The 22,924-nt window shown below is 44.7% G+C and overlaps 1 protein-coding gene across 1 annotated transcript in view; it reads left to right on the top strand.

The window, feature by feature from the left end:
- Nucleotides 1-22,924, top strand: part of AKAP12 (A-kinase anchoring protein 12) — a 110,925-nt gene that overhangs the window by 38,784 nt on the left and 49,217 nt on the right. The window contains exon 2 of the mRNA XM_001927265.8: nucleotides 21,200-21,311. Coding sequence (XP_001927300.6) covers nucleotides 21,200-21,311 — 112 coding nt within the window. The remainder of the gene's footprint in view (nucleotides 1-21,199; nucleotides 21,312-22,924) is intronic.

Here is a 22,924-nt window from a genome sequence, read left to right as displayed (position 1 = left end):
GGAGTTAAAGTCAGAAGCTCTTTGGCCCAAGCCTAAGGGTGTGTAATTGATTTTTTCCCTTTTGCCTCTTGTCTGTCGACTTGACCCATCCCCTGTCTACCTCCAATTTCTGTTCAAGCTACAGTCACCCTTGAATTCAGTAATTATTTACCTAAAGTGTATTCTGTGTAAGGTGTTGGCTGTGACCCCACCCTCTTGGAATGTAGATTTTTTTATCTTGGTTAGCCCTCTGAAGCTTCCCTCCGCATAGCCTGCATTGTATAAAAATTCAGAAGTGACTGGTGAGGAACGCTGAGAATTTCTTCCTGATTAGCCCAGGACTGAGCTTTTAGGGAAGGAGGCAGTGGGAGAGAATGGAAAAGTCCAGGCTCTTACCGAAGAAGGCTGGGCCTCCTGCAGTAGAGCTAGGAGTTAGGAGCCGCAGGAGCCTCGTGTGGTAGATTGGGTTAGAAAACCAGCCAGGAATTCCCATCGCAGCTCGGTGGTTATTGAATCCGACTAGGAACCATGAGGTTGTGGGTTCGATCCCTGGCCTTGCTCAGTGGGTTAAGGATGCGACGTTGCCGTGAGCTGTGGTGTAGGTTGCAGACACGGCTCAGATCTGGCATTGCTGTGGCTGTGGTGTAGGCCGGAGGCTGTAGCTCCGATTGACCCCCTAGCCTGGGAACCTCCATATGCCACTGGAGCGGCCCTAGAAAAGGCAAAAAGACCAAAAAAAAAAAAAAAAAAGAGTGTGGACTGTGTGCAAGGGGCTGTCTTCATAAGCACTTTGTACACGTGAACTTGTACCTCTTTCTGCCAGTGAGGAAACCGGCACTTAGATTAAGGAACTGTGCACCTAGGGTCTCTTGTCAGGAATAGACCTTCTGACTCAGACAACGTGTGTAAGAGAGATGGGGGCAGAGGGAAAGAGAGAGAGAAAAATTCGGCATAAAGATGGAAAGCCCAGGGTTTGAAGCAATGCACAAGGACGAGTTTTTTCTAAACTCAGGAACTGTCACTGACATAATCCAGCCTCAACTCTGGGAGTCCTTCTTTTTCCATTGTCAGGTCCCGTGTCTTCATGTCCAGAATTTATTTCGGGTTGATCCTTCCTGTCCCCGGGGTCTCCTCCCTGCTTCCAGTTCTGCACTGGATGCAGCAGCAGCCTCCCTGCCTCCATTCTTGGCCTCCTTCCTTTCTTTGTCCGCTGGGCAGGCAGATTGATGGTTTGGGGGATTTTTTCGGTTTGTTCGCCTATGGTCCACTTACATCCAGTGAAGCATATAGATCTTAAGTGTGTAGCTTGATGGATTCTTACAAAAGGAACACACATGTGTAAAGAGCTCCCACGTCAGTGTGCAGTCCATTCCTGGCGCCCCAGAAACCACCCGGTGGCCCCTTCTAGTGGTTACTTCTTGTCCTGGACAAATTGCAAACCCTCCTCGAATTCACCCCAATGTGGCTGTATTTGGAGAGAGGTAATTAGGTTCAATGAGGTCAAAGAGGAGTTCCTGTCATGGCTCAGGGGTTAACAAACCTGACTAGGATCCAGGAGGATGTGGGTTCGGTCCCTGCCCTTGCTCAGTGGGTTAAGGATCTGGCGTTGCCATGAGCTGTGGTGTAGGTCACAGATGAGGCTCGGATCCCACATCGCTGTTGCTGTGGCACAGGCCAGCAGCTACAGCTCTGATTCAACCCCTAGCCTGGGAACCTCCATATACTGCAGGTCTGGCCCTAAAAAGACAAAAGACAAAAAAAAGAGGTCATAGAGTCAGGCCTGAAAGGCTTTGAGTCCTCAGGAGAAGAGACACCAGGGGGTGTCCTGTCTTCTCCCTCTCCGTTCACTGTGTGAGCACACAGAGAGAAGGTGGCCATTTACAAGCTAAGCAGCAGGTCCTCACCAGAAATCAGGTTGTCTGGGACCTTGATCTTGGACTTGATCTGGGACCTTGATCTTGGACTTGATTCCAGCATCTAGAATCATGAGAAATGCATTTCTGTTGTTTCCCCCACCCAATTGGGGTATTTTGTTACAGCTACTTGCGCAGACGCATACAGAGACTTTGGAGAGAGAACTTAGGTCGGTCACGTGACTGCAGTGCAAGACATGAGTGTGTGGTGGTCTAAGTTATGAGATGCCGTGACTTTATGTTAAGAATAATTACTGGGAGGAACATAATCTGTTCTTAGGAAGCAACAGAGTGGGGAGTCTGTTGGGTTCCAGTAAGATTCATTCATCCTGAAAACTTACACATTAAAGAAAAATGTTATCCGCTACCTCTCAGAGGAAATAACTAGAGGTGGCCCTAGAGGGTATTTGCTAACCTAATTGGTATAAAAACTTTTCAGACTCAGAACGATTTTCCCGTGGGAGGGATCGGGAGTTTGGGCTTATCAGACACAACTTAGAATAGATTTACAAGGAGATCCTGCTGAATAGCATTGAGAACTATGTCTAGATACTCATGTCGCAACAGAAGAAAGGGTGGGGGAAAAAATGTAATTGTAATGTATACATACATGTAAGGATAACCTGACCCCCTTGCTGTACAGTGGGAAAATAAAAAAATATATATTTTTTTTTAAAAAATCATCTTCTAAAAATAAATAAGTAAAAACGTAAAAAAAAAAAAAAAAGAACGATTTTCCCTATCCCCATATGAATGGATACCAAATAATATTTCCTATCTTGGCAGCGACTCACGTTATTGTTCACCATTGAACTGTTTCTTCCTAGCCAGCAGGGGATCATACCCATCAGGGGAAAACTGCATTTCAGTGTCTGTGTGTGTCTTTTTCAAACTACTGATCATCAGAGAGCTTCCAATCCTCAATAGAGAGTTTATGGAAAAGATAAAAAGAGAATTTTTTTTTTTTAAGAAGAATAATGCAGAATGTTTGGGACAAATGAGTATTAAAACAGCCAAAAATTCTTTTTTTTTTTTTTTAAACAGTAGCTTCTCCAGTCATAATCTACTCTCTTCTGGGGGAAAAAAAATCAGTTTCATGCAAAAAGGGGGGAATAGATTATGTAAAGAAAACAGAAAAGTATTCAAAGGATTACAGTTTATGCTTTAGGTGAGTTGTGGGGGGAAGGGGAGATTGTTTGGAAAGTCTCTTTGATGAAGAAAGCCAAATACATGCAGCCTATTAAGGATCCGGCATTATCGCTGCAGCGGTTCAGGTTGCTGCTGTGGCACGGGTTCAATCCCTGGCCCAGGAACTTCCACATGCCTTGGGTGTGGCCAAAAAAAAAACCTCAAATACATTTTCCAGTTTCTAAGATAATTTTTGTATGCTGTGAATTTAAAGCAAATCATTTCATGCAAGTCAACATTTAGTCCCGAAAGAGCAAAGGCTGTGTGATCATTCACATGTATAATAGATCATGTTTTGCAGGCTGTAATTTACAAACAATGACGGCAATTTTGAGAGAGGGTCACTGATAGGACACTATTTAGACACAGCTCTCCTCCCTGGAGAAGCAAACTTGCTGAAAAATAGCATTAAGTTGAAAGGGTTTTGTTTGTACTTCAAAGGAAGTCAGCAGGGAAGGCTGGCACCTGTCTGCCCAGCTCTGTGTCCTGACATCCAAGTAGTTTCTCCCTTGATGGCTCTCAGGTTTAACATCAGTGGCAGCGTGGGCATGGCCCTTCCCAGAAGCACTCACTGCTTCATGGGGAGCCCCCATCCCTAGTTAGACAGAGTGTTGCTTGCGGTCTAAAAAAATAAAAGCAAAGGAGTTTTCCCTCTCTATTCACTCAGATATGAGTCTTGGGGACTGTTTTACCCGCAGTTTGAGTCTGTGTTTCTGGAACTCATTTACTTTGCTTACAGGTCTTTTGCCAAGGGGTTAAGGAATCAGCCATCTCCATTTAGACGCTCGTTTTTATTTATTGAAGACTTGAGGAAGAAACAAGCCCCTTTCTCCTCTGTCTCAAAGCAGAGTAATTTGCTCCTCTTGACTGAGACTCCTGAATGCCATCTGTAGTTTGCAGATGTGGCTTGGATCCCGAGTTGCTGTGGCTGTGGCTGTGGTCAGCAGCTGCAACTCCGATTCGACTCCTAGCCTGGGAACTTCCAGGTGCGGCCCCAAAAACCAAAAAAAAATATATCCAGTATTATCACTGTTGTGGCGTGTGTTCAGTCACTGGCCTGGAAATCTCTGCATGCTGCAGGCACAGCCATAAATAAGTAAATAAATAAATAAATAAATACGTTGGTAATTATAACAGGATGACAGAGATCTCCTGAAATAGTTAATTCATGTTTTTGTTGGGTTTGGGATACACCTGAATTGCCTCTTACTGCTCCCACTTCTGCCTCCTGAATAGGCACAGATTCCTTGAGTGTTTACATGGGGAATGAGGCCACGCTGCTCCACTGTATTACTGATAGAGCCAAAAAAAAAAAAAAAAATTTGGTATTAATGGCATTACTAGATGCTCTCTGTAATAGCTGGCAGCTCTAAAAGCTATTTTGACAGGTATAACCTATGATTTATAAATTAGGTTAATGGATTCCTTTTTAATGGGAAATGCACTTGTATAAGATCACTTATTCAAGTAATAATTTTTGGGGGGGTGAAGGAGAAAAAGATAGCTTTATTGCTTTGCCAGGCAAAGGGGGCCACAGCAGTCAAGTAATAATTAAGTACCTACTGCAAGTGCTTTTCTCTCTAAGGCTTGTGTCTTTCAGGAGGATTTTTTTTTAAACCAGACATGGGACATTTTTATTTGTCTTGTCTTTGCGTGCAGATCAAGAGATGCGAGCTGATAGTCTCCATCCTGACTGCTGAGACAGAGGCTTTTCAGGTTCAAGTTCCTCTGCAAAGTCAATGTGATGCTTGGCCAGACTATAAATGCATTTCTAATTAGGGGATGCTCTTTAGAGTATTTGCTTACCTATTAGTGAATATTCTGACCACCTTTTTGTGTCAGAAGCAGAAGTATGAGGGAATAGATTTGATAGCAACAAAACAAAACAAACCAACAGAACTCGAAAAATACCTTGTAGCTGATGTGGCATTTAGAGAGCTATGCCAGCAGAAAGACTCTGTACACTGCCCACTTCTTTAGAAATACCCTCCTTGGAGTTCCTGTTGTAGTGCAGCAGAAACAAATCCAACTAGTAACCACGAGGTTGCAGGTTCGATCCCTGGCCTCATTCAGTGGGTTAAGGATCCGGTGTTGCCGTGAGCTGTAAGTCACAGATGTGGCTTGGATCCGTGTTGTTGTGGCTATAGTATAGGCCGGCAACTGCAGCTCCAGTTGGACCCCTGGCCTGGGAACCTCCATGTGCCGTGGGTGTGGCCCTAAAAAAAAAAAAAAATACCCTTCTTGGAGTTCCCACTGTGGCTCAGCAGGTTAGGAACCAGACTAGTATCCGTGAGGATACAGGTTCCATCCCTTGCCTCACTCAGTGGCTAAGGATCTGGCGTTGCCATAAGCTGTGGATAGATCCCAGATGCAGTTCAGATCCCGAGTTGCAGCGGCTGTGGTTTAAGGCCAACAGCTCTAGCTCTGATTTGACCCCAAGCCTGGAAAATTACATATTCCATGGGTGGGGTCCTAAAATGACAAAAAGGAAAAAAAAAAAAAAAAAAAAAAAGGAGAAATACCCTTCTTTTTCCCTGGGGTAGAGTTAGATCCTGATAAGAATGTTGGTGCTATGTGCAGTGTAAATAACATACATTTATTGAGTAATTTTTCAAAACCGAGAAAATAAGAAAGGAAAGCAACCAACCAGAGCTGCCATTCTTCAATCGAGGCATTGTCTTGCAGGATGACTTCATTAATACAGCCCAGGCCAGCCAGGGTTTTCCTGGAGAAAGGATTCACAAGGGCTGTTGAATAGAGATGCTGCCGGACAACGGGCTGGTTTTGTAAGGGGAAGGGGCGGGGCTACCCAGTGGCACCTTCCCTCAAGAGGTTTTAGGGACAAGCTTTAGTGACTCTTAGCTCATTCAGAGTAAAGGTTTGAAGAGACACCATCGTGGGACCTGGTTGTGACTCTTTACTTCTTTGGTAAACGATGACTAGTGTGCCTAGGGTTTTGCATCCGTTTGGGTTTTATTTTGCTTCCTTTGGCTTCATTGTGTGTTCATTTGTCCAGGAGGCTTGGCTTGGGAGGAGGCATCTGAAAAGGATGACTTGGAAACCCACTGTTGAGACTGAAAAGGTGTGTTAACCACCATCCACCTGTTTTAGAACAGTCGCTGTTTCTTTATGGAAAAAAATGACGTCAGTGCCTAGTAGTAACACCTGTGGGACCTAGTATTAAGGCAGTTGTTCTCCACTGAGTTCCCGTGTCTGTTCGGGGCTGACCGAATACCAGGCAGTGCCTGGGAGGCCAGAATGCCGTCTGGGTTGAGCACCTGCAAGAGAGCAGGATGCTGCGCTGAACCGAGCAGCAGGGGGAGATGGAGAAGCAGCACCCCGGCCATCTTCCCGCTTTATTGCATCCCTGCCCCAGCCCTCTCACCTGTCCTCCGCTGTCACATCCGCACTGCTGAGGGCTCAGGACTCCTCACTGTCTTCTCACCCGATGCCCCCTTCCTCTCTTGCCCTCAGCAGGGACTCCCAGCTTTCTCGTTTCTTGTTTTTACCTCCCCCGCCCTTCCCCCGCCAGCAAGGAACTTCCCTTCCCCGTCCTTAGAAGTTGTCCCCCTCTGTGTCCCTTCTGTCACCTCCCCTGCGTGGGTTCTCCTTCTCTCTGCACAGAAATGTCCCTCCCATAAACTTACCTGCAGTCTGACTTATTTTCCTTCTGTATGTGTGTCTGTGTTTTATCTTTTTTTTCAATTAGTTGATTTACAATGTTGTGTTAGTTAAGATGCACAGCCAAGTGATTCAATTTTTTACATATATGTGTTCTTTTTCTTTACACATATGTATTCTTAACAGACTAATATTTACTAATATATATTCACTTTCATATTTTTCCTTATGGTTTATTATAGGACATGGAATATAATTCCCTGTGTAGGACCTTCTTGTGTATCTTTTTGTGGGGGGGTGGCATGCCCATGGCTTGCAGAAGGTCCCAGGCCAGGGATCAAACCCAAGCCATATCAGTGACAATGCGGGCTCCTCAACCCACTGAGCCACCAGGGGTCTCCGGGCTGTTCCAGTGGTTTGTATCTGCTAATCCTCAACTCCTGATTCACTCCCTCTCCCTCATCTTCCTTTTGAGAGCTGGGTTCCAGTCTCTGCAATTGACCGAATCCAGGGTCCCATTCACCCACCATCAGGTTTCTTTGGTCGATACTGGGCTCCTGAGTCCCCTTCCCAGAGATTCTGGCCTCATTGGGTTGGGGCCACAATGACAGCTCTGCAGAGTGTTGTCCCCGTACCATAAAGGAAGAAACAGAGATTCAGAGGATGACAAGCGTGCTCGAAGGGGCATCTCGGCTATTAAGTGGCTGATCCAGGCTTACCTCCCCACTGTCTGCTGGTAACGCCCGCTTTTCACTTAGTGCCCAGCCCTGTGTGGATCCAGAGGAGCTTTGTAGCTTTCCTACCAGCTAAGGAGGGGGCCGGCCATCACCTGCCTTTTATGAAGCTGTGGGCCTTGACAAAGGCCCTGTTTTACTGGGACTGGATTTACCGATAAACACTGGCCGTGCTCTGGCTGCCGCAGGATTCCGGATTCACGTCACTTCTTCTGGAATGCACAGGCCATTGGCCTTCCAGGGAGCACAGGGCTGCACTCACGTCAGAGAAACCCATTTCAGTTTCTCATTTTAATTCTGCTGTTAACCATCCACGGACCCTAAATGGATGCCTCCAAAGTGTATCTGTTTCAAGCCCATTATCAGAGCTACATGTTTTATCACTTTGTTAAATAATCCATGCCAGGGCGAATAGGAAATTGTCTTTAGGTTTTTTGGGGTTTTTTTCCCCCACATAGAAGGGGGCATTTCTGGATGTCCCTTAGGATGGCCCAACAGCTCTGGCTGGCCCCCGTCCTTCCTTCGTTGACAGGTGCCTTTTCTCCTAAAAGTTCCAGGCAGGAGAGGTTTGGGCAGTGGGACCCCCTGCTGAGCAGCCTTCAGAAAGAAGCAGCCAGGAGGCAGGATATTTAATCAATTGAAAAGCAGTTGAGCATCCAGCCTAGGAAGCTATAGATGCTCTTAAGCAAACGTGGCACGGCTCTTTGTGGGTTAGCAACTGGCAGGTTTTCTATCCTGTATCTTAGCTTTTCTAGTGGTTGTGCTCAAACTCTTTGGAGTAGAACATTATCGGATAGCAATTGTTGATTCTTGGTTAAATCACACTATCTGCAATGGAGCGTCGCTGCAAATTAAGTTCATTATGTTGAATATAAAATGAGCCGAGTTGCTTGTTCATTTTCCTTTCTTTCTCTTGCTTTTTAGGGCTGCACCCGCAACATATGGATGTTCCCAGGCTAGGGGTCGAATCGGAGTTACAGCTGCTGGCCTGTGCCACAGCCACAGCAATGCCAGATCCGAGCTGCAGGGATTGAATCAAAGCTGCAGCTGAGATCTATACCGAATCTTTCAGCAACACTATATCCTTAACCCACTGAGCAGGGCCAGGGATGGAACCCACATCCTCATGGATACTAGTCGGATTCTAAACCTGCTGAGCCACAGTGGAAACTCCTGCTTATTCATTTTCCTTTTCACATCAAATGGATCATAGACTTAGAACTGAAGTAGCAACAGGCTAGTCAATACATTCTCACTAACTGGATTTTTTAATAAATCAGCAATCATAGGAGTTCTTGCTGTAGCACAGTGAATTAAAAATCCAACTGCAGTGGCTCCTCAGGTGGCTGTGGAAGCATAGGCTCCAATCCCAGGCCTGCGCAGTGGGTTAAAGGATCTGGCATTGCTGCAGCTGTAGCGTAGGTCTCAGCTGTGGCTTGGATTCAGTCACTGGCCAGGGAACTTCTATATGCCACTGGTGCAGCCATTAGAAAAAAAATAATCAGGAGTTCCCGTCGTGGCTCTGTGGTTAATGAATCCGACTAGGAACCATGAGGTTGTGGGTTCGACCCCTGGCCTTGCTCAGCAGGTTAAGGATCCGGCGTTGCCGTGAGCTCTGGTGTAGGTCGCAGTCACGGCTCAGATCCCGAGTTGCTGTGACTCTGGTGTAGGCCGGTGGCTACAGCTCCGATTAGACCCCTAGCCTGGGAATCTCCATATGCTGTGGGAGCGGCCCTAGAAAAGGAAAAAAGACCAAAAAAAAAAAAAAAGAGAGAGAGAAAGAAAAAGAAAAAAATAATCAGCAGTCATTTTAAGCAATGTGGATGCAAACTAGTATATATAGGATGGATAAACAACAAGGTCCTACTGTATAGCACAGGAACTATATTCAGTATCCTATGATAAACCATAATGGAAATGAATATGAAAAAGAATATATATATATGACAACTGAGTCACTTTGGGAGTTCCCGCTGTGGCTCAGCGGAAACAAACCCGACTAGGATCCATGAGGGTGCAGGTTCCATCCCTTGCCTTGCTCAGTGGGTTAAGGATTCCAAGTTACCGAGAACTGTGTGTGGTGCAGGTCACAGACACGGCTCTCAGATCCTGAGTTGCTGTGGCTTTGGCATAGGTCAGTAGCTGCAGCTCGGATCCCATCCCTAACCCTAGAACGTGGCATAAGGAAGTTCCCAGGCTAGGGGTCGAATCGGAGCTGCAGCTGCAGGTCTACGCCACAGCCACAGCAACACAGAATCCAAGCCACGTCTTCGACCTACACCACAGCTCACAGCAACACCAGACCCTTAACCCACTGAGTGAGGCCAGGGGTCATAGCTGAATCCTCATGGATACTAGTTAGGCTTGTTATTGCTGAGCCACCACGGGAACTCCTACTAAATTCTTTAAAAAAAAAAAAAAATGTGGTTCCAAGGCAGTACAGCTGTTCAATTTGCATACTGATAATGTCTGTTATTTAACTTTAACCATGGTCTCAATTAGATACCTAATTAATTAGTATGTTGCATGTGTTGGACAAAATTTGTTCTGTTCCCATCTCCCACTACTGCAGACATCAACATGGTGCAGAACCTGAAAAAGGAGATGATACCTTGCTGCCTCGGGCTCCTTAAAACAAACAAGCAAATCAACTTCTCAGAAGACGCCAAGAGCCTCTTATAAGAGACCTTCTGTGTTTTCCTCTTTTCCCATCTCTGTCTTCGGTCCTATAAGCAAGTCACGGTGGGGCTGTACCCCCTGGACCCTTACTCAGTCCCAGATGTGCCTCTTGTTTTGGCTATTGGAGTTTATTATGCAAAGGTTGGGCTCTATTTTTCCCATCCTCATGGTAATCTTTCTGACCCCTGTGTCTCAGGATACATCTTTGATTAGAAGGAGTTGTATGAACATCTAACATTGTTTTGAACCTTAAAAATCTAAACTTTACTTGAGATGATGCTGATTTCCTCCTTTGTCAAAATTTTTTATCTGGGGAACTGTTATGCAGTATTTTGTAACAGCCTATCATGGAAGAGAAAGTTAAAAAAAAAAGGAATTAAAAAAGAATCTATCTCCATGAATGCATGTATAAATGAATCACTTTGCTGTGCGCCTGAAACTACATAGCACTGTAAATCAACTACATACTTTAATAAAAATTTTTAAAATTTGTTTATCCGTCAGGCTCAGAAACTATTTAGCCTTTCCATGGCATGTGGTGGATTTCAAAACATTTTGTATTATCGAATTCCTCAACAAGGACGTGATGTAATTATTTTACGACCAAATGTACATCTCTGAGAGAAGCAGCCACTGAATGAGAGGGTAATTACTGAAATATGACATGGTGTGTAGGGATTAAGTGGGATTAAGTGAAATTGGGACCTTGACTTCTGAATCTACAAGAATGAAACTAGTATGAACTCTAGTGCAGAGGCTCAAAAGGAAGTAGCCATAAGAAGTTTCAGAAATGTTTCGAAACACCAATCTTGCATTTTTAGGCTACTCACTTTTATCATTCTCTTCACAGTAATAATTTGCTTATTTTGCACTGGGGATCTGTGGAGGCCTATCAACTCAACATGGCAGTTGATTTGTCCTGTATGTCTTTGTTTTTGTTTGTTTGTTTTGGGCCGTGGGGTGCAGCAGCTTGATGTGGGATCTCAGTTCCCAGTCCAGGGATTGAACCTGGGTCCCAGCTGTGAAAGCACGGAGTCCTAACCCCTAGACCACAGGGAACTCCCTGTCCTATACATCTTGTAGGTGCGACAGCTCAGAAGGGAGGAGAGTAACTTATCTTAGACGTTTGTGCTCATGTCATAACACTAGAATCTAAGCTTTCGGCGTCTGTATCCTGAGAAATCTACCTTGACAAGATCCATAGAGCCTCATCCCACTGGGACCCACCGTCAAATAACCAACCAGCAGATGGTAGGTGCTCATTTTTCTGTTAGACAGAGAACTGCAGCCTATCTTGCAGCTCAGGAAAGGGAGTAAGTAAATTGAGGGGGGCTTGTTCCCTGTCCTAACACAGGGGTCTTTTGAATTGTTGGGCTGTTTATGGTTAGTCTTCCCCCTACCCCCAACCCGTGGGACACCCCAGCTCAGCCATGGTTCACTCAGGTAGGATGGATTGTATCGTGGGTTCAACATGATATAGTAGGATTGCGTTTTCTTGAGACTTGATCTAGGGATCACAGGTTTCTGAGGTCATGTTTATCAGGCATCTCTCTCTCCTAAGTATGCTGTGGGAGCGCCAGACCTGCCAAGGTAGGCATTTCACATAAGGAAGTTATGGCGACCCACCTTCAGTTGCTGTCGTTGGTCGGTGGTGCTTTTTCTTCCTTTCATCTCAAGCAGAGATCTTATAAATTCCCTCTGCCTGAAATCAGCGTGGCTGATCTCCCACCTCACCAGATTTAGAGCTCTTTGTTTTCTTTTACATACTTTCCCAGAGAACCCAGGAGTCATAATACTTGTTGAAACAACTATAACTTTTTAACATAGGGGCATAGTTGACTGAAAGGTTATGTGTTAAAACATACTTCATTTCTCCTGGTGTTTTTCCTTACGGGGGACGTGAATAGATGTGGTTCAAAAAGGGTTCTGTGGGCAGGTCATTTTAGAAAAGGCTAGAGTGGTTTCCTCTCCAGTGGTTTCCGAATGCATATATTAAAGCGTCTCGAAATTCTTTTTCTGTTTGTTTGGTTTTTTTGGTTTGGGGTTTTTCTGCATCTGTGGCATGCAGAAGGTCCCAGGCCCGGGATTGAACCCATGCCACAGCCATGACTCCAGCCATCGCAGTGACAACACCAGATCCTTAATTCACTGAGCCACCGGGAAACTCCATGAGTCTCTAAATTCTCATTAAATCTGCTTAACTTTGCCCAGATCAGAGTTTCCCAAGCTGATGTGAGCCCAGAACACTTCTGAGAGAAGCCTGGTATGCAGGCATCGATATCCCCAGTATACTGATATTCCTGGATACCAGTTTGAAAAATGTTGATCTTTGAGATTTAGAGGCCTCATTTGTAGATGTGATTTTTAATACAGTGAGTTCCTCTGTAGTGACACGTCCCTTGGGATTTAAATAAACAGTATGAGATATATTATTTTCTAAGACATTCAACAATTTGAACATTTGCACATAAACATTCCGTTGACATGACATTTAATTTTGCATCGTAAAAGCAAACTAGATTTTAGTGGATCTCTCCTAGTTTCCATTCTTCCTCGTATTTAGCAGTGAGTCTGTATTATTCCTCCTAAAACTACCTTAGGTGGTTTTCACAAATTTACTGAAAATCACAAGAAATGGGAAAATTAGTGATTTGTAGACAATGACCAGAGACCATCTCCAAGTGACATTTAAGGACCTTCGTGTGCTGTGCAGATACTCTTCCAGAAACTTTCCATAACTAGGAAGCAATGTAATTTCAAAAACAAAATAAGATTAATCTTTGTATTCTGAACATTCAAATTTTTTTCCACTTGGATTAAATTAAATTCACAAACAGCAGCACCACAAAACTGCTCTAAGCCAAAGAGCCATGAACGTGGTTAAATGTGGCTTTTTGGCAACTATTTTCTCCTTCTGGCCCTGGGTTGGGGGATGTTGTCCAGTTGAACAGCACTGTGAACTCGTGGTCGGATTTAAGTAAAGACCTGCAGGATACGGGGCAGGTTGTGTAGGGTCAGACAGCTGGACCACTGTTTTCACCGCGCGGGGCTGGCAGGAAGGAGGCCCTCTTGACTCTGGGTGATGGTGGGGAGATGCCTGCCTTCTTTTCTCGTCCTTTGAATTCACTCACTCGTGTTTAAGATAATGTTACTAGGTAGAAAGAGGATATTTTTGTTTGTTGGTTGGTTTTGCCAAATCTATGAGCTGAAAGAAGTAGCATAAAATTAAAAACAAGCTGAGGTTTATTCAAGGGTCAGAGCTTCAGGGCATCAGTATTGTAAGAGGCGGGGAGGAGGGTCTGACAGGAGGGTCCGTCGTCCCTTTCAGGAGGAAAGTTGGGATCAGAAAGAGTTTGCTGAAGGTCAGTGTATTAGAGACAAGGGCATCTTATTCTTTAGAGGTCAGTAGAGGTGCTCCTGACCTGGGGTATGTACACTTCTCAATTTCATGTGGTTTGAGAGAGCTTTTGGCACCGACATTTTGACAATAGCTCTGAAACCTGATAAGCAGTTCTTATTCTCTCTCTTTGAAAAGCTTTGAAAAATCTCATTTTTCTTTTGTAGGTTGCCTTAAATCTTTTTTTTTTTTTTTTTTTTGGCTTTTTAGGGCCGCACCTGCAGCATATGGAAGTTCCCAGGTTCGGGGTTGAATCGGAGCTGTAGCCGCTGGCCTACACCACAGCCATAGCAACACCAGATCCGAGCCTACACCACACGTCTACACAGTCACAGCAACACGTCTTTGACCTACACCACAGCTCACGGCAACGCTGGATCCTTAACCCACTGATCAAGGCCAGGAATCGAACCCTAAACCTCATGGTTCCTAGTCGGATTTGTCTCCGCTGTGCCACCGTGGGAACTCCTGATATATTGTGATGTTAATAATTTGGTAATAATTGTTATTGCCATATATTTGGCTCTTTGGGGGTATGTTCTTGTACCTATTTGTAATTATTTTGTGTATGTAACTGTTTACCTTTTAAATTTAATATTACAACACAAAATACATCTCTACACTATTCCATGTAACTTGTTGGTGCCATTTTTAATGCCTGTGAGATATGCTGTAACCCCCCTCCAAATTTGGATTGTGTAGAAATTGTTTGATTTTAAGCTATAATTTTTTTTTTAATCTTTTGCTTTCCTTTCCTCTGAGTTTTTTGTTTGTTTTGTTTTTTGCAATGACCTTAAGTGTAGGAATGGGGCCAATTCTATTAAATTACTAAATCAAACAAAAGTCACCCTTTTGAAACCCACCATTCAGTTAGTGTTCTGTAAATGACACCTAAATTAGAGGGAAAACTTTTAGCATAAACATAACCTGGAGAGTTCCCGCTGTAATATAGCAGGTTAATAGGATCCAGCATTGTCTCTGCAGTGGCTTGGATTCGATCCCTGGTCTGGGAACTTATGCTGAAATGGGGCCAAAAAAAAAAAAAAAAAGCATAAAAAAAATAACCCGGGCTGGTCGTACTGTCACGATGGCAACTTAGACTTACGCTGGGTGGGCCATTTTTATGAAATGAGTGTTTCCTAGCTTAGGGACTCTGCTCTGAAGCAACTCAGTCCTGAGGCAGAACATTCTTGAATGTCTGCAGCTCAGACCACCTGGTTCGAGTCCCTGGTTCACCATATCTAGTCTATGTCACTTTGGCTACAGAATTTCTCAGTGGTTCTGATTCCTTGCCTGCAAAGCAGGGTGATGGCAGTAGCTTCCTTAAGGTGGAGGATGAAATTGGCAAATGTATGTAAAACCCGTTTGTGAAATGGGTGCATAACACCTCTATTAATGTGTCAAGAGCCCCCGACGGCCTGCTGTAGGGCTGTGGTCTTCTTGGCTCTGTCTTGGTCAATATTTTTGATTGATGGCTTGGCCCAGATCATTAATAATCACATTGAGAGATAACTTGAACAGAGGGTTAAAGCTCCATGAGGGCAGATTGGTCCACTGGTTTATGATCTGAAAAGGTTTAGGAGCCCTGGAAAGCCAGGGTCATAGCATGCAGGTAGCCTGAGAACCAGTGGACTTCAGGGCTGAATGTATTTTCACCTTTGTAATGATAAAGCGGATAGAAAGAAAACCACATCTGTTTCCTTAACTCTTTTCCAAAGGAGAAAACCAAACAACAACAGGAATTTCACAGAGGTAGCCACTGTTAAAGTTTTGATACATATTATTCCAGACTTAAAAAAAAAAATTGCTTATACAAACATTGCAGCCAGTACTCTCCCCCTGCTGCCCTCCCTCCCTGTTAGTGAGTTATTTTTGTTGTATTTTAAACTCATAACGGAATCAAACATTCTTTAGCAACTTGCTTTTTTCCACTTCAGCTGGGGACGTCTACCCACATCGGTAGATTTCCTACTAGGTTTACCTGTTTCCTTTCAATGCCGTCCGTTATGTGGATGTCTTATAATTTAGCTCTTCCTCTCTACTGATGGATAATTAAGGCTTTTCTTACTTTTATACGTTATTGTGTGTTACACACCATTGTACCGACCCCTGCATAAGTGTGTAAAGCCCCATCTATTGGCATGGATTGGTGGAGGCAAGACACTAAAGGTTTATAGCTGTTTGCAAATTGTTCACCAAAGCTATTTACGGCTTTATTCTCTGATTTCTATTTTCTGCTGTTTGACTGTTTGTTTGTTTGTTTGTTTGTTTGTTTGTTTTTTTGGCTGCCCAGTGGCATAAGGAGCTCTGGGGCCAGGGATCAGATCCAAGCCATAGTTGCAACCTATGCCACAGCTTCGGCAATGCTGAATCCTTTAGCCCACTGTGCTGAGGATTGAACCTGCGTCCTGGCACTGCAGAGACACCACTGATGCCTTTGTGCCACATCGGGAACTCCAGTTTGACATTTTTAAGGGTTTACTTTCCAAAGACTTTCTATTAGAATGAAGGAAAAAAACCCACAGTGAAGTGTTTTCTTTACATGTTTAGTCATGGGATTTAAAATTCTTTCTAAATAGCCCTTTTTTTTTTTTCCTTTTTCTTTTTGGGACTGCACCTGCAGCCTATGAAGGTTCCCAGGCTAGGGGTCATATCAGAGCTGCAGCTGCCAGCCTGCACCACAGCCACAGCGACTCGGGATCTGAACCATATCTGCCACTTATACCACAGCTCATGGCGACTGCCGGCTCCTTAACCCACTGAGCGAGCCAGGGATCGAACCTGCATCCTCATGGATCCTAGGTGGGTTCTTAACCCGCTGAGTCACAGTAGAAGCTCCTAGATAGCCTTTTTAATTCTCATCACTTATGCATATGTCTTCCTTCTATTGACAGGGTTCTGGTTCCTTCTGGGTTACAGCCATGTAACAGTTCTGCTTCTTGAGTTTTGCTGTCATTGTTGGGACCCGTTGCACTGTCCCCACAGGGGACTGCAGGGTTCTGGCCCCTCCCACCTGTGCTGGTCCTCCAGGGAGAACCTGGAGCCGGGAGCATCACTTCTTGGAGGAGAGAGTCAGCAGGTTCACCTCCTCTTGCCCCAACATCCTGACAGTGGTCAAGAGCTCACCTCTTTTGTTCACTGTTGAACATGTCTTTTGAAAGAGCTTGACACTCCTATTGCTGACTGTGCGAAGGGGTTCAAAACAAGTTGTGGGCCGTCCAGCGGAGAAGGAAAGGGAACGGAGACGTCAGGTACTTTTTCTGTCCTGCCTTGGCTACCATTTTGCCATTTTGATATTTTCAGCTGTTGGGAGGAATGAGAGGAAAGCTCTGCTGCTGGAAGCATTTGAGATTTTTTTTTTTTTTTTTTTTTTAGAGCTTGTTTAGTTGTAATGTGGTAATACTTTACAGGAATAAACTTTGGCTGACCCACTCAAGGGATATAAGCTTGAAAACATTTAGAGTTTTGATTTGCTCAAAAGAGGCGTTTACGGGTTTTGAAGCACAAATCCAGTGGGAAAATAGGTTTTCTGGTGCTAGCTCTGTTTCAGTGCAAAGAGTATGCCTTTGAAGTCTTGTTCTCATCTTGAAAGACAAACTGTTCATAAAAGTAAGAACAAGATGGATGGATAAAGCTGTGTGAGGAAGCTTTGGTGTGAATGCGTTTGGAAACTTAAATCCCATGCCGATTCCCACCTCCCCATGCCCCTGAATTAAATGCCCCTCCAGCTCATCTGGCTCCATCACTTCCTATTCCCTGGGTCACTAAACTGGGACGGGCTTAACCAAAATCCTTGTCTTGTGTGGGCATTTGAGTGACAGGAAAAAGAAATTCTGAGAATGAGCCAGATGTGTGTTTCGTGGCAAAGAAATGCATCCACCGTGTATGAAACAATCAGGTTATAAAAGGGTGTATTCTCTATCTTTTGTTTTTTTAAAAAAGGAATGCTTGTGTGCATGTAAACACACATGGGAAAGACAGAAAGCACTTAAGTGCTAAGGAACTGTAGGGTAGGTTTCTTGCGACTTGAGGCGACTTTAACTTACTAAGTCAGAGGTACCGGAACTCTTAACAGCAGTAAGAATTATTTAGGTGTGAATGAGAGAAAAGGAAGCCAGAAACACTATATATATATATTTGTCTGGAGAAAAAAGTGATTACCCATCTATAAGAACACATGAGGTTTTGCAAACTGCATCCTCTAAGCCAGACATAGAATGGTGGACCTGTCCGAATGTGGCTGAATGGAGCGAGGTCCCACTGTTGTGTGGAATGTTGGTGTGTCATGGGCTCTGAATACTCGAGACATCACCCGTAGGTCAGAGCTTGAACACAGGACCCAAGCTGTGCATAGTTGGCACAGGACTTCCCTGGTGGCTCAGCAGGTAGAGGACTCAGTATTGTCACTGCTGTGGCTCAGATTCGATCCCTGGCCCGGGAACTTCCACATGCTGTGGGTGTGGCCAAAAAAAAAAAGACTTAGAACTCAATAATGTCACTATCATAAACTGTCACCAAATTAAGTCATAAGTGCCTTTCTGAGGTAAAGATAGTTGCCCTGTGGTCACTGGGAACAGTTAATTCACAATTTATTTATTACATTGGCTATAAAGAGGGCTAGCAGGTGATCTCAAAGACTCATTTTACTTTATATCGTCTGACATACTGTATTATATACCTGTAACATTTCAAAAAAGTAGATGAAAATTTGTGCCCATGTCCTGTTGATCCTTCCCATTTAAAAATACTCAGTTTGGCTCCTGGTAAAGATATCTTGGAGCCAAGTTCCCATCGTGGTGCAGCAGAAACGAATCTGACTAGGAACCATGAGGTTGCGTGTTCGATCCCTGGCCTTGCTCAGTAGGTTAAGGATCCGGCCTTGCCATGAGCTGTGGTGTAGGTCGCAGACCCGGCTTCAATCCCACGTTGCTGTGACTATGGTGTAGGTGTAGGCGGCTGTAGCTCTGATGCGACCCTTAGCCTGGGAACCTCCACATGCCACGGGTGTGGCCCTAAAAAGCTAAAAAAAAAAGAAAAAATCTTGGACTTAGCACAATGAACACAAAGAATTATGAGAAAACTTTCAAAATTGTAGAAACTCTGTAGAACTCTATCAACTCTACAAAACTCCAGAGGTCCCAAACAATGGTACAGTTGACCAGTGGGTTTTGCCTTGAAATCGAGGTATTACAACAGTTGCCATCCAATTGGACTCCTAGCCTGGGAACCTCCATATGCCACGGGTGCAGCCCTAGAAAAGACAAAAAAAAAAAAAAGTTGCCACATCATGGTGTCTGTGTCAACATTTTTTAGGTTTAAGATTCATTGGGTTATCAAGTAGCCCACAATAATAGATATTTCCTGCTTCCCCCCACTGGCTCTTCGTTACGTTATTAATCAAATCTCAGCCTAACTCATGTCCAAGACTTATACTGCTGACTTCTTTGCTGACGAGAGTTGCAAAGCCTCCCCTCTCCCCCCCTTCCCCCCAGCTTTTATCTTTAGGTTGCATTTAAAACTCCCATCTTTCATATTTTGGTAAGAGAAGACTTTAAGTGGGCATGTAATCTGAGCATCCTGTCTAATACACGGACTCAGCGTGGGCATTTTGAAGCCAGCTATCCCATCTGAAGTGTGAGTATTAAATAGTACAGTGATATTATTTCAGGAGGCAGCTCTCAGAGTTGAAGGGCATCTTTGCTGGGAGCAGCAAATAGCCAGGTGAAACCAATTTAAGAACAGTTCGAGGCTTCTGGATTGACTGGCTTGAACGGACCCACTCCCTTCAAGATTCTGATGGAAGCCAGTGGATGGTTTGGCCCGTGTGCTCTGTTGGCCTGTAAACAGCATGGAATGATGCCAAACAGTGTCCAGCTTTGAGATTTCTTTGGACGAAGCAGGTCTGAGTACTGTGAAACACTTTTGAAGGCATTTTGTCATCGTGCGCAGTAACTGGTCCTGCAATGATTGGTCGTGTCATGGAAAACCCCTAGAAGTAGTTGGCAGTGAGTCCTGGCCTTCTCACCCTGGCTCAACTATGGGACCTGTGGCCAGCCCGCCTTACCCTCTGTAATTGCTTTGAGTCTGTGTCCTCATCTGTAAAATGGAAACCATCGTACCTCCCTGAGTTGGTTTTAAGACAAGTCAGAAATGTATACAGTCTTACGAAGCGTTGTTGAAATGCTTAGGTTCCTAATGGTTACTGTGCAATTTTTATTTGGCTTAAAATTTTTTTTCTATATTCTCAAAATTTGAAAAATAAGGGCATGTTGGAGTTCCCACTGCGGCGCAGCAGGATCAGTGGTGTGTCCGGAGCACTGTCCAGCCTAGTGGGTTAAGGATCCGGTGTTGCTGTACCTGCGACATAGCTGCAACTGTGGCTCGGATCTGATCCCAGGCCTGGGAACTCTAAAGGCCTTGGGATGGCCAAAAAATAAATTGAAATAAATAAAGAAGGCCATGTCTATATGTCTTCTGTTTTTTTGCCACTAATGACATCGATTGCATAGGCTATCCTATGGGAACAATCGCAAACAGCTATTTTAGTCGTATTTTTAAGGAAGATACAGTGACTCATGTTACATATCTCTTCTTTGTTCACTTGGTTCTGAGGACACTAGCCTTCAAACCACAGGGCTCTCTCGCTTTACCTTTTGCTCACCCGCCCCTTGCCTGGGATCTTAGGTCTCAGCTTTTACCTTTACATCCTCAGGGAAGCCCTCCCAACACCCCAGCCTAGGTCATGGTCGTCTGTTTCTTATCATTTGCTGTTTGCAGCCCTCTTTCACAATAGTTTCCATAGCCTTCAGTTCAGTACTATTTATTTAAATGTCTACCCTTTTCCCTGAGAAGCACACATCATCCCTTACATATATTACAGCCAAATATGCGTAACCTGTGTCTAATTACAAGGAAATATTATTTTAAAGTAAAAAATATTGGAGTTCCCTGGTGGTTCAGTGGATTAAGGATCCAGTGTCGTCACTGCTGTGGCTCTGGTATGTTGATCCCTGGCCTGGGAACTTCTGCATCCTGCAGGCACAGCCAAAAAATAAGTAAACAATATTTTTTAGAAGTCTTATCCATAGCCGTTTATAAGCTCAAAGTGTCTGGGGCCACACCTGATCTAGTTATGGTGACATCTCAAATAGGTCTGGGATGGTGGGTGTGTATCTCACGTGTATGCGTGGTATTCAGAAGAATGGATGAATGGTGTCTTTTTACCCAGATGCAAAGCCCTATCTGCTTGCTCATGGCTCCTTGTATCTTTTGTAAGATAGCTGGATCTTTCAGATGAAAAAAAAAAAAAGACAAACCGGGAGTTCCCTTCATGGCTCAGCAGACACGAATCCAACTAGTCCATGAGGACATGGGCTCAACCACTGGCCTTGCTCAGTGGGTCAGCGATCTGCCATTGCTGTGAGCTGTGATGTAGGTGGCCGAGACGGCTCAGATCTGGCGTTGCTGTGGCTGTGGTGCCAGCCGGCAGCTGCAGCTCTGATTCGAACCCTAAGCCTGGGAGCTTCCGTATGCCTTGGATGTGGCCCTAAAAAAAAAGACAAACCTTCATTGTCACTGACCCTTTCTCTGTATTTCTCCTTTAAATGATTTATATCCTTGAAGCTGCAGTATTGTTTCTAACTGGGTCGTGAGGATTGAAGTTAAGTTTCCATGGTTTTGTCCCGTAGCTCCTGCAGAAGAATGGTCAGCTGTCCGTCAACGGCTTAGCTGAGCAAGGAGATCTCGGCCTCCAGGAGGAAGCGCTCAATGGCCAGGATGAGGAAGTCATTGTCACAGATGGTAAGCTGCCCTGCCAGGCTCCTGGCAGAACCAGGGACTGGAGGGTAAAAAGTATCTGCATCGAATCCATGCAGAACAGTAAGAACAGGCCTGGGCTGAACATACGTGGATGACGTTGACAGCAAAAGCAATTAGCTGGTTACAAAAAGAAGTATTTATCTGACCTTTTGAGTAGCCCCTTTACTTAGGAAGGTATTTATCCCAATGCTTGGATATAGGAAGTGAAGTCGTATTTTCTTTTTCCCAGACATCCTTGTCTGGAACTACATGATTTTTTTTTTTTGGTGATTATTGTTGCTTTGTTCCCAATACTGTCTGGTGGTGAATGTAAATTCTTGTTGCAAATGCTGCAGTCTTGGTTGCTTTAAGAGTCACTGTCTTTCGGAGTTCCCTGGTAGCCTAGTGGTTAAGGACTTGGTGTTGTCACTGCTGTGGCACAGGTTCGATCCCTGGCCCAGGAACTTCTGCGTGTTGCAGGCGTGGCCAAAAAAAAAAAAAAAAAAAGTCAGTATCTCTCATTCTAGAGTGCCTGCTGCTCTTGCAGAGATTTTGAAGATTTTCCTGGTAATGTACATTTCAAAGTGCAGACCTCTCTGCCCAAACTATGATGTGCTGTATGTTTTACAGCTCCTGAACCCAGAGGTCCTTGAAGAGGGGTTCTTGGAAAGCACATCTGTGACCACACTACCACTGCTTTGATTTCAGCCCGTGGAGGGGGTGGGTACCATGCCTTCGGGTCAGAATCAATCACCTTGGCAAGGAGGTCTCTTGCACAGGCCCCATGGCAGAGAAGACTCTTCCTCTGTTCTTTTTTGTCTCATCGTTCCATTTAATCACACATACAAAACATACAGAAGGATGATTTGGTGTACAGCGAACCGACTCTTACATAAAATGTGATTAAGACAGATGAAGGGAAGAGCCTTGTGAAAGGAGACCGGCCGTTGCCTCGGTTAGATGAGATTCTTCTAACATGTGGAACCTGTTTCTCCTCGTGTTCATTCCCCCCGAGGAGCCGCTTCAAGCAGGGAGCTGCTTTTGAAGTTGGTGGGAATACTGCTCTTTCTCGAGCGGCGCAGGCACCAGAGAAAGTTAGAAATACATCCAGCCTCACAGAAGGAGGATCCACAGGACCTGGTGCGAGAGTTTCAAATAAGTCCTACAAAAATAATTGGAATGGCCCCAACTCAAATTCTGGAATCCCACGCTCTGTCCTTCCATGGTAACTTTTGAATCAAAGCGAGCCACAGCCATTCGAGAGCCTTCCATGGCCAAGTCATTGTGCCCTGTGCTTCAAGAAAGATGAAAAAAGCTAAGAAATGGTCCACTGGGGAGACAAGCCAGGCCATGGAAGGATACATAAGATGAAAATAAGGTTACCTAGGGGATTCCATTGTGGCTCAGCTGGTTAAGAACCTGACTAATATCCATGAGGATGAGGGTTCGATCCCTGGCCTCACTCAGCAGGTTGAGGATTCAGTGCTTCTGCGAGCTGTAGCATAGGTCGAAGTCGTGGCTTGGATCTGGCATTGCTGTGGCTTGGATCCGGCGTTGCTGTGGCTGTGGCATAGGCTGGCAGCTGCAGCTCCGTCTGATTCAACCCCTAGCCTGGG

Source organism: Sus scrofa, chromosome 1 (assembly GCF_054392235.1).
Source record: "Sus scrofa isolate SSC_HxYL_T2T_F1_AM1 chromosome 1, Sscrofa_HxYL_maternal_Yorkshire_Landrace_v2.0, whole genome shotgun sequence".
Lineage (NCBI taxonomy): Eukaryota > Metazoa > Chordata > Mammalia > Artiodactyla > Suidae > Sus > Sus scrofa.
The sequence above is the reverse complement of the archived record's forward strand: the minus strand, read 5'-3'. Positions and strand labels throughout refer to the sequence as shown.